This window comes from Halichoerus grypus, chromosome 5 (assembly GCF_964656455.1).
Source record: "Halichoerus grypus chromosome 5, mHalGry1.hap1.1, whole genome shotgun sequence".
NCBI classification, from domain to species: domain Eukaryota; kingdom Metazoa; phylum Chordata; class Mammalia; order Carnivora; family Phocidae; genus Halichoerus; species Halichoerus grypus.
In genome coordinates, this window is record NC_135716.1 from 93,697,711 (window position 1) to 93,711,626 (window position 13,916).

Sequence of the window (13,916 nt, forward strand, 5' to 3'; positions counted from 1 at the left end):
AACTCTATAAATATACTAGAAATCTACTAAATTAATTACTAAGACTGCACACCTAAAAATGGGTGTTTTATAATATGTAAATTATATCTCAATATAACTATTTTCTTAGGTTATGCCAATAGAAAAACATAGGAGAAGTCATAATATTGTACACAAGAATGTCATACATATTCCCAATGAAAACTGTCTTCTAAAATTTCTTAATTGGGAGAATATATTAAATTTAAGGTCTAACATCATTTTCAGTGACGAAGCTCAACTTAGTCACTCCCATATCCCTTGGGATATATTTGCTAAGATGAGCATTCTAATATTTTTTTAAATTTCTTTTTATTTTTTTTAAGTTTTCATTTAAATTCCTGTTAACATACAGGGTAATAGTTTCAGGTGATGAACACCAGGTGATGTATGGAAGTGTTGAATCACTATATTGTACACCTGAAACTATTACCCTTCGCCTATTTCACCCATCTCCCCACACACCTCCCCCCTGGTAACCATGAGTTTGTTCTCTATAGTTAAGAGTTTGTCTCTTGGTTTGCCTTGCTCTCTTTTTTTCTCCTTTGCTCATTTGTTTTGTTTCTTAAATTCCACATATGAGTGAAATCATATGATCTTTGTCTTTCCCTGACTTACATATTTCACTTAGCATAATATTCTCTAGCTCCATCCAGGTGTTGCAAATGGCATCCATTCTTTTTGATGGCTGAGTAATATTCCACTGTATATATGTATGTATGTATATATATATACATACATACAACCACATCTTTATCCATTCATCAGTCCAGGGACACTTGGGCTGCTTCCGTAATTTGGCTATTGTAGATAATGCTTCTATAAACATTGGGTACATGTGTCCCTTCAAAGTAGTATATTTGTATTCTTTGTTTTTCTTTGGTCTTCCTTCCTTCCTTCTTTCCTTCTTTCCTTCCTTCCTTCCTTCCTTCCTTCCTTCTTTCCTTCCTTCTTTCTATTTTTCTTAAATTTTTTTTTAGAGAGAGCACAAATGGGAGGGGCGGAGGGAGAGAAAATCCCAAGGAGACTCTGCGCTGAGTCCAGTGCTGGACCTGATCTCATGACCCTGAGATCACAACCTGAGCTGAAACCAAGAGCTGGATGCTCAACTGACTGTGCCACCCAGGTGCTACTTTTTAATTTTTTTCTAATTAATATTAGAATAACAAAAATCAGTGTTTGAAAATGACATGATTTTATACCTAGAAAATTTTATTATTTTTTTTATTCCTAGAAAAAGTCTTAAGGGCTAATCATAAGCACAAAGGTGATTTCAACTGTATTTATAATGTTCTATTTCTTAAGCTGGAGGGTGGGGTACATGACAGATGAGACTCTTCATTGAAGATGACGATTTGAATATGTGCCTTAATCTCCATCTGATCTCTTTTGAAACCCCTCTAAAATTACAATAAATAGGAAAAAGATATTAGCCCACAAGGATTAAAGGAATGGGAGAGAAGACTACCGTAAATGAGAGCTATTAACATAATTTTGAAAGTTGGCAAGTGAAGAAAGTAAAAATGTAAGTGTCTGTAGTAGGGAATGCCAATGTAAAACAAATGACCTTTCTGTTTAAAACTCCTGTATTTAATTTCTGAAAGACACAAGAATTAGATGCATCTGGTAGATCTGCAGGTATGAGGTGGAACTGAAAATAAGATTATTTGGGCCATTTATAAGGGGCAATAGACCTATCCCCAGATCTTCTTCCTTACTCTACATGGTCACATAGTTACCCTCACTTCCTCTGACAGAGGGTTGCATGGAAGCTTGCTGTCTGGAGAGGCTGAACCAGAGAAGTTCTGGATTCTGGAATACCAGACACAGAGTGGGGTGAAATAATGTACTAATAATGGAGATGAAGTAAAAGTCTGGTGGCCAGGTTTATGATCTCCAACAGAAGACTGGAATTGCTTCTTGCAGAAACTGGCCAGCTAAAAAGACCAAAGGATACTGGAAATGAAATGGCTGGCTACCCCTCTACAATGAGGCCCGCTGCTTAACAAATTTCACCCATTGCACACTGAACTCTCATTCAGCATGTTAGTGCCTCACTTTTAAATGTAAATGGATAGTTGAAAATCATCAAATATTTGAAACCTAAGGAAAAAGGAGATAAAGGAATGACAAAAGAATCATAAGAATGCTATTTTTAAAGATATAGTTAGTATGTGTAAAGGACTGGATACTTAAAAAAAAAAGGAAAGAAAAAGAAAAAAAATGGACTAGAGATGAAAAAGTAAGAGAACCAGAAAACAAAAATAACCAATAAATTTAGTAGAAAAGTGGAAGGTAAAGTTGCAGCCATTTCTCAAAAAAATCATACAAAAGAACAAGGAAAAAGAAACTAGAAAAGTGAGTACAGTTCATGAAGGAAGCCTAACAACCAGCTAAGAGGTGTTCCAGAAAAAGGAAATACATGGAGGGGAAGAAATTATCAAATAAATAATACATTTACCAGAACTGAAATATACACATTTTGAAATTGGAAAGATTTTAACAAAGATTTATATTAGTTACAGGTGTATAACACAACGATCTGACATTTATATGCATTACAAAATGCTCAACATGGTAAGTGCAATTATCATCTGTCACCATAAAAGTTTATTACAATATTCTTGACTGTATCTGCTATATATATATATATATATATATATATATATATGTGCTTTCATCCCCATGACTTACTCATTTTATAAATGGAAGTTTGTACCTCTTAATCCCCTTCACCTATTTTGCCCATCCTAACCCCCCTTTCCTCTGGCAATCACCAGTTTGTTCTTTGTATTTATGAGTTTGTTTATTGTTTAGTTTGTCTTTTTGTTTTATTCTTTAGATTCCACATATGAGTGAAATCATGTGGTATTTGTCTTTCTCTCACTTCTTTCACTTAGCTCTAGGTCCATCCATGCTGTCATAAGTGGCAAAATTTCATTTTTTTTTATGGTTAACATTCCATTGTATGCATATCCCATATCTTCTTTATTTATTCATCTATCGCTGGAAACTTAGGTTGCTTCTATATATTGGCTACTGTCAGTAATACTGCGGTAAACATAGGGGTGCATATATCTTTCTGAATTAGTGTTTTTGTTTTCTTCAGGTATATACCCAGAAGTAGAATTGCTGGATTGTATAGAATTTCTATAACTAAGTTTTTGAGGAGCCTCCATACTGTTTTCTGTAGTGGCTGAAATGTGCATTCCCAATGTGCATTCACACCAACAGTGCACGAGGGTTCCCTTTTCTCCACAACTTTGCCAATACTTGTTATTTTTTGTCTTTTTGATACTAGCCATTCTGATGGGTATGAGGTGATATCTCATTGTGGTTTTCATTTGTATTTCCCTGATGATGAGTAATGTTGAGCACCTTTTCATGTGTCTTTTGGTCATCTGCATGCTTCTTTGGAAAAATGTCTCTTCAGTTCCTCTGCCCATTTTTAGATCGGATTATTTATTTTTTTGGTGTTGAGTTCTATGAGTTATTTATATACTTTGGATATTATTCACTTATTGAACATATTGTTTGCAAATATTGTCTCCCATTCAGTAAGTTGCCTTTTCATTTTGCTAATGGTTTCCTTCACTGTGCAAAAGCTTTTTATTTTGATGTAGTCCCACTTTTTTATTTTTGCTTTTGTTGTCCATGCCTGAGGAGACATATCCATAAATATGTTGCTAAGACCAGTGTCTGAGAGTTTACTGCTTATGTTTTCTTTTAGGAGTTTTATGGTTTCAGGTCTTACATTTAGGTCTTTAATCCATTTTGAGTTTATTTTTGCATGTGGTTTAAAAAAGTGGTCCAGTTTCATTCTTTTGTATGTAGCTGTCCAGTTTTCCCACACCATTTATTGAGGAGACTGACTTTTCCTCCTTATGTATTCTTGCTTTGTTTGTTGTAGATTAATTGACCATACTAGCATGGGTTTATTTCTGGGTCCTCTATTCTGTTTTATTGATCTATGTGCCTATTTTTGTGCCAGTACTAACTATACTGTTTTGATGACTATAGATCTTTGGTATAGTTGGAAATCTGATATTCTGATACCTCCAGCTTTGTTTTTCTTTCTCAAGATTGCTTAGGCTATTTGAGGTCTTTCATGGCTTATACAAATTTTAGGATTATTTTTTTCTAGTTCTGTGAAAAATGCTATTGGTATTTTGGTAGGGATTGCACTGAATCTGTAGATTGCTTTGGGTATTATGGACATTTTAACAATATTAACTTTTCCAATCCATGAGCCATGGTATATCTTTTATTTGCGTCATCCTCAATTTCTTTAATCAGTGTCTTAAAGTTCTTGAATGTAGGTCTTTCACCTCCTTGGTTAAATTTATTCCTATGTGTTTTATTCTTTTTGATGCAAACATCAGTGAGATTGTTTTTAAATTTCTCTTTCTGCTAGTAGTTATTGGTATAGAGAAATGATCCACATTTGTTAATTTTGTGTCCTACAACTTTACTGAATTCATTTATTCTAATAGTTTTTTGGGGGAGTCTTTAGGTTTTCTACAAATAGTATCATGTAATCTACAAGTAAGGACAGTTTTACTTCTTCCTTACCAATTTGGATGCCTTTTATTTCTTTTTCTTGTCTGATTGCTGCAGCTAGGAGTTCCAGCACTATGTTGAAAATAAGTGGTGAGAGGAGACATCCTTGTCTTGTTCCTGATCTTAGAGGGAAAGTTTTTGGCTTTTCACTGCTGAGTATGATGTTAGTATGATGTTAGCTGTGGGTTTGTCATGTATGGCCTTTATTTTGTTGATGAAAGGATCTTTTGAGTGATTAGCACCTATACTAAGGAGCATTATCATATTTCAGAACTTAAAAAACAAACTTGGTTCGATCTACCTTGTGTGTTTCTCTTGTGTCTCTTTTACTATTCACACCAGACACTTTGCTTCTGTCACCAAACATGTGGAAGCGTTCCCCAACACCATGCAGTTCTCTCTGAAACCACTCAGGGGATCCTACAATTCAACTCAACTCTAATGCTATCTACCTGAATATAGTGTCAGATACCACAAGTTAAAGGCTCAGTCCCACAAGACTGCTGCCACCCCACTTTGGATACCAATCATAAGTAGTAGGTCCCCAGGTTACCCACAACTTCTGTCCAACATGGCTACAAATCAGGTTCCCATGACCCCTTTCTCAGGTTTGATTAATTTGCTAGAGAGGCTTACAGAACTCAGAGTAACACTTACTTACAGTTTATTAAAGGATATGATAATGGATACAGTTTATTAAAGGATATGATAATGGATACAGATGAACAGCTAGATGAAGAGATACATAAGGCAAGGTCTGGGAGGATCCAGAGTATAGGAGCTTGTTTTCCTGTGGAGTTGGGGTATGTCACCCTCCTAGTGTGGATGTGTTCAACAAACTGGATGCTCTCTGACCCCCATACCGTTGGAGTTTTTATGCCAAGTTTATTAGCCAAGTATAAGGCACCACATGAAGATATATTCAGATTTTCAAAGTTTCAAAAAAATATATCACCCATGTCCCCTCTCAGAAAGCATGGGAAAACATATACTGTATTATAATGAATGAGTAAGCCAAAAAAGAGGAATTCATAGTACAGGAAACAGGATAGCCAGCACAGAGTGAGATAAAGGGAATTCCAGGATAATTAAGAGATGTCCAAGGATGACAGTTTATATATCAGGCCTGGAAAACAATGAGACCAGAAAGGAGGAGGAAGATAGAAAACTGATATAGGTATCTTCAAGGGGGAAAAAAAGAAACTGGTATTTGTTGTGTTTGGGTATATTGGGTGCAAATTTGTAACACTTATAGGGAGTTTCAAGGTGAATTAGTATTATATATTTAGAAAATCAAGTGAATGAAAAAATGAAGCTTGCCATATATGGCCTTTATTATGTTCATGTTCATTCCCTCCATACCCACTTTGTTGAGAGTTTGTATCATAAATGGATGTTGAATTTTGCCAAATGCTTTTTCTACATCTATTGAGACGACAATATGATTTTTATCCTTAATTTTGTTAATGTAACATATTACATTGATTGATTTGTGAATGTTGAACCATCCTTGCATCCCTGGAATAAATCCCACTTGATTGAGGTGTGTGATCCTTTTAATGTATTGTTGAATTCAGTTTGCTAATATTTTGTTGAGAATTTTTTATCTACATTCATTAGGGATATCGGCCTGTAATTTACTTTTCTTGTAGTGTCCTGGTCTGGTTTTAGTATCATGGTAATGCTGACTTCATAAAATGAGTTTGAAAGCATTCCTGCTTCTTCTGTTTTTTGGAAGAGTTTGAGAAGGATTGATATTAATTCTCTGAATGTTAGGTAGAATTCACTAGTGAAGCCATCTGGTATGGGAATTTTGTTTTGGTTGGGAGGTTTTTGATTACTGATTCAGTCTCCTTACTATTAATCAGTCTGTCCAAATTTTCTATTTCTTCCTGACTCCGTTTTGAGAGGTTTTGTGTTTCTAGGAGTTTATCCATTTCTTTTAGGTTGTCCAATTTGTTGGCATATAATTGTTCATATTAGTTTTTTTATGATCCTTTGTTTTTATGGTATCAGTTGTAACATTTCCTCTTTCATTTCTGATTCTGTTTATTTGAGTCCTCTTTTTTTTCCCCCTTGGTAAGTGTAGCTAAAGATTGTCAATTTTGTTTATCTTTTAAAGAAACCAGCTCTTAGTTTGTTGATCTTCTCTGTTGTCATCTTTTTAGTTTCTATTTCATTTTTTTCTGTTCTGATCTTCGCTATTTCCTTCTATAACTCTGGACTTTGTTCCTCTTTTCTAGTTTCTTGAGCTGTGGAGTTAAGGTGTTGTTTATTTGTTAGGGTTCTTTCTTAATGTAGGCATTTATCACTATGAACTTCACTCTCAGAACTGCTTTTGTTTCATCCCATAAGTTTTGGTATGTTGTATTTTCATTTGTTCTCAAATTTTTAAATTCCTCTTTTGACTTCTTCTTTGACGCATTGGTTTTTTTTAGTAGCATGTGGTTTAATCTACACATATTTGTGAATTTTCCTTTTTTTTTTTGGTAATTGATTTCTAGTTTCATACCATTGTGTTCAGAAAAGTGCTTGATATAATTTCATTCTTCTTAAATTTATTAAGACTTGTTTTGTGGCCTAATATGATCTATCCTGGAGAATTTATTATGTGCACTTGAGAAAGAATGTGTATTCTGTTGCTTGTGGTTGGAATGTTCTGTGTATATCTGTTAAGTCCATTGTATCTAATGTGTCTTTTGAGGCCAATGTTTCCTTATTATTATTACTTTTAATTTTTATTCAATTTCTTTAAACTAATAGAAAAACACAGTTCACCCATTTCTCCCACCCCCAGCTCTTGCAACCACCAATCTCTTTTGTGTATCTGTAAGTGTGGTTTGTTAGTTTTGGGTTTTTAATTTTTTTTAGGTTCCACATATAAGATAAATCATATTTTATTTGTCTTTTTGTGTATGACTTATTTCACTTAGCATAATGCCCTCAAAGTCCATCCATTTTGTCACAAAAGGCGAGATCTCCCAGTCCACAGCTAACATCATAGTGGTGAAGAGCTGAAAGCTTTTCCTCTAAGATCAGGAACAAGACAGGATGCCCATTTTTCCACTCTTATTCAACATAGTATTGGAAGTCCTAGCCAGAACAATTAGGCAAGAAGAAGAAATAAAAGGCATTCAAATCAGAAAGGAAGAAGTAAAACTGTTACATTTTGCTGATGACATGATATATTATTTACAAAACCCTAAATAACCCCACCAAAAACAATGATAATAAATGAATTCAGTAAAGTCACAGGATACAAAATCAATATATAGAAATCTGTTGCATTTCTCTATACTAAAAACAAACTATCAGAGCAAGAAAGAAAACAATGAGAATATACCATTTGTAAATATCTATGCACCCAATGTAGGAGTACCCAAATATATAAAGCAAATATAAACAGACCTAAAGGGAAAAATAGACAATGATACAGTAATCATTGGGAGCTTCAGTACCCCACTTTCAACAATGGATAGATCATCCAGACAGAAAATCCTAAGGAAACATTGGACTTGAACTATACTTTAGACCATATAGAACTAACAGACACATAAAGAACATTCTATCCAACAGCAGCAGAATACACATTCTTTTCAAGCACCCATGGAAACATCTCCAGGATAGATCATTTGTTAGATCATAAAACAAGTCGTAACAAATTTAAGAAAATTGAATTTATTTCAGGTACCTTTTCTGACCACAATGGTATTAAACTAGAAATCAGTAACAGGAAGAAAACTGGAAAATTCACAAATATGTGGAAATTAAGCAACATACTCTTGAACAACCAATAGGTCAAAGAGGAAATCAAAAATACCTTGAGAAAAAAAAAATCTTGAGACAAATGAAAATGAAAATGAAAATTTTTATACGTTAACAATGTATGTAAACAATTCCATTTACAATAGCATCAAAAAGAAAAAAAATATTTAGGAACAAATTTAACCACAAAGGTGAAAGATCTGTACACTGAAAACTATGAAACATTGATGAAAGAAATTGAAGAAGACACAAAAAAATGGAAAGATATCTTATGTTCATTGATTGGAAGAAATATTGTTAAATGTCCATACTACCCAAAGTAATCTAGAGATTAAAAGTAGTCTATCAAAATTCCAATGGTATTTTTCACAGATGCAAAAAAAAAAAAAAAAAAAAGCCTAAGATTCGTATGGAACTACAAAGAACTCCAAATAGCTAAAGCAGCCTTGAGTAAGAAGAGCAAAGGTGGAGGCATCACACTTCCTGATTTCAGATTATATTACAAAGCTATAGTAATCAAAGCAGTATGATACAGTCATAAAAGACACATAGACGAATGGGACAAAATGGAGACCCCAGAAATACACCCATGCTTACACAGTCAACTAATCTTTGGCAGAGGTGCCAAAATACATGATGGGAAAAAGAGTCTCTTCAATAAATGATGTTGGGAAAACTGGATAGATATCCTCATGCAGAAGAATGATATTGGACCTTTATTTTACACCACACATAAAAATCAACTCAAGATGGATTAAAGACTTAAGTGTAAGACCTGAAATTGTCCTAGAAGAAACCAGGGGCTCATTGGCCAAGAGTTTTTTGAATTTGACAAAAAAGCACAGACAACAAAAGCAAAAATTAACAAGTGAGACTACATCAAACTAAAAAGTGTTTTGCATGGCAAAGGAAGCAATAATGAAAAGGCAACCTATGGAATGGGAGAAAATATTTGTAAACCATATATCTGATAAATGGTTTACATTCAAAATATATAAGGAACTCTTACACCTCAATAGTTAAAAACAAGTAATCCAATTAAAAATGGACAAATGACCTGAACAGACATTTTTCCAAAGAAGATATACCCAATGGGTATATGAAAAAGGTGTTTAACATCACTAATAATCAGGGAAATGTAAATCAAAACCATAGTGAGATATCCCCTCACACCTGTCAGGACCGTTTGACTCTTATCAGAAAGTCAGAAGATAGTAAGTGTTGGTGAGGATGTAGAGAAAAGAGAACTTTTATATACCGATGGTGGGAATGTAAACTGGAATAACCATTATGGAAAACAGTATGGAGGCTTTTCAAAAAAAACCAGAACTATGATCTGATCCAGCTGTCCCATTTCTGGGTATTTGTCTGAAGGAAATAAAGGTCCACAAGGTCTTTGTCTGTTAGAAAATAATACATTGATATTTTTACTTTTAAAATTTTAATTTCTGATTTTGTATGTAGCCAAGATAATTGTTATTCCCATGGATATTATGCATATTTCAAAAATTAGTGTACGTGTGTTCCAAAGGATTATTTTTTTCTCTGAAATGTCTAACTTTCAAATTTTGATTCCTCCTTAGATTTAATTTTATTACATGTAGGGTTTTAGAATATTCTTCTCTAAAATCTATAGTTTGTAGTTGAAATGGATAGAAACATAGGATCCACTTAAGAGAAATTGTTTGGCCAAATCTGTTTAGTTAAACAGAACTAAAGATCAATACTGGCTCAATGTCTGAAATGACTGTAACCGTTAATTTTTACTTTAATTTTAATGCTTAAATACCTAATTTTAAAGGCTGGATTAGCATTTACACATGTTGAATATAAAATTAAAATTCATCTTTTGAAAGTTTTATTTATTAATAGTATTGAAACAAAACTGTTAGTCAAACCAGGAGTTTGAAACACAAAAGATAATTCACAAACTTACTTTTAATTTGAGGTGGTAGAAGACAAAGGCCCTGAAAGGATTCTTTCTTCATGCCCTGAAAAAAAAATTTATGACTAAATTTTTGGTTAAATGTGGTAGATTGGCCACACACTAAATTTATAATCTCTCCTTTCTGGGTTACCACTAAATTACATGAAAGGAATCCATAAAGGGGTTGTATAAAATGAATACATCCACAAAGTCAAGGAAAAAGATTGAGGAGGAAGAACTCAGTAGATAAGGAATCAACACATATTTGGAAGATGAAAAATGAATGGAAGAGAGTGCTAGGAGAGCAGGGGAAAATGCCAGTTGACCTGCAGAGCTCCCCAGAGAGGCTTAGGACTTGAATGCACCAGTTTCATGTGAGGCAGTTAAATGGGGGATTGAATAACTTCGTATACGTAGAGATTGGACCTTTTGTCTTCTCATCAATCCCTTAAAGATGGGCAACAATGCCCTTATGAAGGAGACTGGTGATATTTCTTAGAAAATTCATTGGAGAACAGTCTGTGGACACTGAAGGGCAGGCAAGAATCACGATACTAAAAGCAGAATTGTGAGCCCCTTGGTTTAATCTCAAAACTTCCACCACAGAAATCTTTAGCCTTCCTAACCTTCAACCAAGGAGAATACTGGAATATTCTTTGAAGAGCCTTGAATGACCCCACAAAAAATGCCTCCAGATATTGACATTTGGTGATTCCCTTAAGCTGGTTGATTACTCTGCAATGAAATCCCAAGTCTATAAGCTATGCTCATATACATAGAGCTTCCAATAAGTTTTCTGTTGAAGTAAAACATGTTCAATAAATATGGATATACTTATACACATGCATATATAACAAAATTTTAAGAGTAAAGGTTGGGGAATTTTCTCAAACTGAATGTAACCATGTAACCAGCATTAAGATCAAGAGATAGATAATTAGCAGTACCATAGAAGCTTCCCTTCCATACTCTTCCAGTCACTACTACCAACAGAGGTAGACCAGTATCCCGACTACTAGTGCTATGGATTAGTTTTGCCTTTTTGAACTTTACATAAATGAAATTATACAGTACATACACATTTGAGTCTAATTTTTTTTTTCAGTTTTATGTTTGTGAGATTCATTCATGTTGCATAATTGTATTTTATTCAGTACAACACCACAATTATTTATGCATTCTACTGTTGATGGGCAATATCCAGTTATTGTCGCTGGGTAGTTTCCAGTCTGGAGCTCTTAGAAATTACTCTTCTATGAACATTTTGTACACATTATTTAGTGAAATACATACACATTTGTCTTGGATATGTACCTTGAAGTAGAATATTGAGTCCATCAGGTTTTCAGTGCTTCATTCTAATATATAAAGAAAGCCAGTGATTACTAGGTATTTGAATAAATCCTCCAAAATAAAAAGAACAGAAAGAAATGAACTCAAAGAGTCAAAATGAAAAATTCAATAGAACTTGAGGAAATTTCCAGAAAGCAGGTCAAAAAGACAAAAGAGGTAGAAAATAGGAAAGTTAACAAACTGAGGGTTGCTGGAGTGGTGGGGGGTGGGAGGGATGGGGTGGCTGGGTGATAGACATTGCAGAGGGTATGTGCTATGGTGAGTGCTGTGAATTGTGTAAGACTGTTGAATCACAGACCTGTACCTCTGAAACAAATAATACATTATATGTTAAAAAAAAAAAGAAGATAGCAGGAAGGGAAAAATGAAGGGGGGGGAATCAGAGGGGGAGACGAACCATGAGAGACTATGGACTCTGAGAAACAAAATGAGGGTTCTAGAGGGGAGGGGGGTGGGGGGATGGGTTAGCCTGGTGATGGGTATTAAAGAGGGCATGTTCTGCATGGAGCACTGGGTGTTATACGCAAACAATGAATCATGGAACACTACATCAAAAATTAATGATGTAGAAACAAATAATGCAATATATGTTAAGAAAGAAAAAAAGAAGAAGAAGAATGTAGCAGGAGGGGAAGAATGAAGGGGGGGAAATCGGAGGGGGAGAAGAACCATGAGAGACAATGGACTCTGAAAAACAAACTGAGGGTTCTAGAGGGGAGGGGGTTGGGAGGATGGGTTAGCCTGGTGATGGGTATTGAGGAGGGCACGTTCTGCATGGAGCACTGGGTGTTATGCACAAACAATGAATCATGGAACACTATATCTAAAACTAATGATGTAATGTATGGGGATTAACATAACAATAAAAAAATTAATGATGTAATGTATGGTGATTAATATAACATAATAAAATAAAATTAAATTAAAAAAAGAAAAAACAAAAACAAAACAAAAAAAGAAAATAGGAAAGTTAAGTCTGAGAAGGGAAGAAATATAAAAATAAATTATAAGAAAACTTCCCTAAAGCCACATAGAAGGGATTCTCAGCACAAGAGATGTAAAAGACTCATATCAAGGCATATCATTATCAAATTTCTGAACACCATGAATAAAGTGAAGATTCAGAGGAAAGGAACAATTGACATTCAAAGGATCAGGAATCAGAAAGGCACTAGAGTTTGTAACAGCAACATTGGAAGCTAGAAAACAGTAGAACAATGTCTTAATTCCTGAAGGAAAATTATTAACAACTTAGAATTCTACACTCTAGTGTAACCTTTTATTAGGCATAAGGGTAAAATGAATTCATTTTCAGACATGCGAGGCTTAAAAAAGATATCTTCTGTGACCCCTTTCTCAGGAAGCTTCTGAAGGATGCACTCCAGAAAGACATGGGATGTAAGAGCTAGAGATTCACCACAGAGGTGAAGGGAGTTGTCAGGGTGATAGTGAGAAGTCCTGCATAAAGAGCTAGCTGTGCAGCTGGCCCCGAGAGCAACCAGTCTGATTGCAGCAGGAAGATAGAAGTTTCTGGGAAGGGCATTTCCAGGAATTTTTTTTTTTTTTTTTCAAGAAAAAAAGACTTCGATTAATTTTCTGGCATTTGAGTATTTGGAAAATGATGTTTTAGCTGACTCTGCAGAGTAAATTAGGAGAATATAAAATATGGCTTACAGGGAACAATATTTAATAGTGATCATATCATAACTACTAATTACTGATTTATCAAAAATTAATATAACTATTGTAAGGATTTATGTTTTTGGGGTGGAAGTTAGGATGTGAGGATTAGTTGTATAAGAGAGCTAAATTCTCATATGCTGTATTAGGAGTCAGTGGATTATTTCTAAAATCAATAAATTAAAAAATGGCATATAAACATATTATTTAGAAGTATAGAAGTAGGGGCACCTGGGTGGCTCAGTTGGTTAAGCACCTGACTCTTGATCTCAGCTCAGGTCTTCAGGGTTGTGAGTTTAAGCCCTATGTTGGGCTCCATGCTGCATGTGGAGTTTACTTAAAAAAAAAAAAAAAGTATGGAAGTAAATACCAAGAGAACCGGTTTAAAAAAAAAAAAGATGAAAGTTATTTGTTTTTAATCACTGAAACCGGGAGGAGAGGAGAGGGGATGAAGGGACTATTATTTTGTACTTCCTGATCCTTTGGCATTGTTGGATCATTTTAAAAAGTGATAACTGTATATTCCTGCATTACTTGGTAAACTACAAACTAAAACATTAATGATAAGTTATTTTAAGGAACATTAGGATTAAAGTGTCCCCAGTAAAAGGGA

At 34.3% G+C, this 13,916-nt stretch overlaps 1 protein-coding gene across 8 annotated transcripts in view; it reads left to right on the forward strand.

Annotated features, from left to right (window-relative positions):
- PHTF1 (putative homeodomain transcription factor 1) overlaps positions 1–13,916 on the forward strand; it is a 44,374-nt gene that overhangs the window by 7,239 nt on the left and 23,219 nt on the right. For 3 of the 8 annotated variants that reach the window (XM_078072586.1, XM_078072585.1, XM_078072587.1), the window contains one exon: positions 999–1,144. The exons of 3 other annotated variants lie outside the window; for them this stretch is intronic. In XM_078072586.1, the coding sequence (XP_077928712.1) occupies positions 1,010–1,144 (135 nt within the window). In that variant the 5' untranslated portion in view covers positions 999–1,009. Of the gene's footprint in view, positions 1–998; positions 1,145–2,537; positions 2,596–13,916 lie in introns of those variants that run through there. 2 more of the 8 variants (XM_078072588.1, XM_078072591.1) reach the window with 1 other exon arrangement.